The sequence below is a fragment of the Triticum dicoccoides genome, chromosome 6A (genome assembly GCF_002162155.2).
Source record: "Triticum dicoccoides isolate Atlit2015 ecotype Zavitan chromosome 6A, WEW_v2.0, whole genome shotgun sequence".
NCBI classification, from domain to species: Eukaryota; Viridiplantae; Streptophyta; class Magnoliopsida; order Poales; family Poaceae; genus Triticum; species Triticum dicoccoides.
In genome coordinates, this window is record NC_041390.1 from 112,054,790 (window position 1) to 112,057,754 (window position 2,965).

Sequence of the window (2,965 nt, forward strand, 5' to 3'; positions counted from 1 at the left end):
CGCGCCGCTTCGCGCGCCAAATCTACCGCGCCGCGTGCCGCTTTCTCCCCCGCACGCGGTAAGTTCCCGCCACTGCTGGAGTGCGCGGAACCAGCCGCGCGCGCTAAAACCAAATTTTACCGCACGGGCGTGCCTTTTGCCGCACCTGTTGGAGATGCTCTAAGACTCGTACATGTGATGGGGTGACTTTCCAGCGGTCATTGGTAGGATCTTTCATTGCGCACCTAAAGCAAAGAATTGATCTCTGATCTTTTACTTGACTTGTAGTCCAAACTTCTTCTGCATGCGCATGCATGCATGCAATGAAAGCAGGCCAATACTTCGTGTGCATGCTGATCATCTTTGATACGAAGTTCGAAGATCAATCGAAGTGAGCAGCGAGCCCAGCGATCGAGCGCCATGGGAACCAGCCTGCTGAACCTTCTCCTCATGGAGGTGGCGGCCATCGTGAGCATCATCCTCCTGTCCCTCCTCGTCGTGCTCAGCTCCTACCGCCGCCGCGCCGGCCACCCCGCGCTCCGCCTCTTCGTGTGGGCCGCGTCCACGCTCTTCCTCCCGCTCGTCTCCTACGCCGTCTCCGCGGCCGCCAAGTGGGACGCCGCGCGCGTGCCCCTCCTCCTCGCCTGGACCGTCTTCCTCCAGATCCTGCGCAACACCATCGACACCGCCCGCTCCTCCTCCCTCACCATCGACAGCAACGCCTCCGGCGGCAGCAAGTTCCGCCCCTCCGTCGAGCAGTTGGCGCGGATGGGCTGGGTGGCGTTCCTCATCATAAGCAGCGGCGGAGAGGCCGGGAGCCCGCAGCTCACCGGCGTGCTCCTTTGGCTCTGGGTGCTCAGCCTCGTCAAGCTCATCCACCGGCTCGTCGCCGCGGAGCTCGCGAGGAACTCGTTCGCCGTCGGCCTCAACGCTTACCTCGTCTCCGACTACATGAAGCAACTCCATTGCCGAGAGCAAGATCATCCAGGAGAAGACAGCGCGCAAGACGGCGTGCCGCCTTACCTGGTGATGGGCGAGGAGAAGCTGCATATCGAGGCCAGGCCGCATGGGTACCAAATTGGCCGGACTTCTCAGGCGCCGTCGTTGTGCGCCGATGCCGGGCACGTGGTCACCATGGACCGGATATGGCGCCTTTTTTCCGCCGGAGACTCGCTCCTCGCGTCCTATCCGCACACCAAGGATCTCTGCCTGTCCTTCGCCCTGTTCAAGCTGCAGCTCCGGAGGTTCCTCGGGTGCCCCCTCGCGGAGGTGGGCTCTCGCCGAGCTCTCGCATTCGTCCACGATGGCCTCCTCGCGGGGAGCCCCGAGAGAGCATTCGGGGTGATCGAGACCGAGCTGGCCTTCCTCGCCGACTTGCTGTACTCCAAGCTCACCTCCTTCTACGCCAGCGGGTGGTGGTTCCCGGTGCTCAACTCCATCCTCGTGCTCGCCACGTGGCTCAGCTGCCTCGCGGCCGGCGGCGCCATCGTGCACGACATGACCACCCAAGGCACGGCGCTCGCCGTGGACTACGAGCAGCTCAGGAACTACCTGCAGCGCCACGACACCGTGTTTCACGCCATCGCCGGCCTCGACGTGCTCGTCACCGTCTCCTTCATCGTCGCCATCGTCTTCACGGAAGGGTGGGAGATCGCCAACTACGTCCGCTCCGACTGGATCAAGGTGGTCACCATCTGCGAGTACGCGCGCCGCCCGTCGTGGCGCAGGTCGCGGTGGACGCGCGGCAAGCTCGCCCGCGTCCTCCGGTTCAACTCCGTCCAGCGCTGGGACGACCGGTTCGGTCAGACGTCCGTCCTGCAGACCCGCATGTGCTACTGCGGATGCGTTTCCCGGCAGGTCGACCGGATCTCCAAGACGTCGGTCCCCGTGCCGCCGTCGGTCAAGGCAGCCATCGTGACGACGCTGAGGACGAACCACGGAGCACTCGGGAACGGCGTGCTGTCGTTGCAACGGAGCGGCGTCGCCGATAAGTTTACCTGGGCTTGCCGTGTCGGCGCCGGCGGCAGTGGTGAGAGAAGCATCTCCGAGCAGATCCTCGTGTGGCATGTCGCCACGAGTTTGCTCGAGATCAAGCGCTCGGAGGCAGCTGCTCATGGCAGCGACGACAACGACGTCGAGGACGGCGGAGACTGCGACGACACGGTGGTCGTGGCGACACACCTGTCACGGTACTGCGCGTACCTCGTGGCGCTGAAGCCGCAGCTCCTGCCGGACCACCCGGCGTGGACGGAGGAGCTCTACGAGGGCGTCGCGGAGGAGGTGGCGAGGGTCCTCGCGCGCTGCGCCGGGCCGTTGGTGCGGTACGAGCGCGCGGCGACGTGCCTCGGCGAGAGCATGAACGAGACGCTGCGGAAGGCTTCGAAGCTCGCCCGGCAGCTGGCCGAGGAGGTCGGCGACGAGGAGGCGGTCTGGAGAATCCTGGCCGAGTTCTGGGCGGAGCTCATCGTCTTCCTGGCGCCGTCGGAGAACGTCACGGCGCATGCCAAGTCGCTCCGCCGTGGCGGCGAGTTCATCACCGTGCTTTGGGCGTTGCTCGGGCATGCGGGCATTGTTTGTCGTCCCGAGAGTGATGTCGAACACTCGTGTTAGCTGATAATGTCATCATTTGTATTTCTTTATATTTGTTTGATTGGGCGTGTATATGAATATCAGTTATTAACCTACTATGAATACTGTATGCAATTTTTTCAAAACTATGACATATTTTATAGCATTTTCGGAAACTATAGCATGATTTGAATAAAAATCAAAAGTAGCACCTCGCCGGCCACGTGCTGGCCGAAATGGGAGTTTTCGGCCACCTCTAGGTCGAAGTAGCTTTTTCGGCCTTCCCTTGGCCGAAATGGTGGGGACCTGGCAAAAAAGAAACTTTTTGGTCAAGTGTAGGCCGAAATAGACTTTTTGGTCAAGTTTAGGCCGAAAAATCCTTTTTGGTCTCGTGTAGGCCGAAGTTGCATGGCTCATA

General features: G+C 61.6%; 1 protein-coding gene across 1 annotated transcript; it reads left to right on the plus strand.

The window, feature by feature from the left end:
- Window positions 1-399: 399 nt before the first annotated feature.
- On the plus strand, window positions 400-2,589 carry LOC119315733. Its single transcript, XM_037590237.1, has one exon. The coding sequence runs from the start codon at window positions 400-402 to the stop codon at window positions 2,587-2,589; it is 2,190 nt and encodes a 729-aa protein (XP_037446134.1).
- The last annotated feature ends 376 nt before the right edge of the window (window positions 2,590-2,965 follow it).

Coding starts and splice junctions, on each gene's coding strand:
- LOC119315733 (XM_037590237.1), top strand. CDS start 400: ATGGGAACCAGCCTGCTGAACCTTCTCCTCATGGAGGTGGCGGCCATC.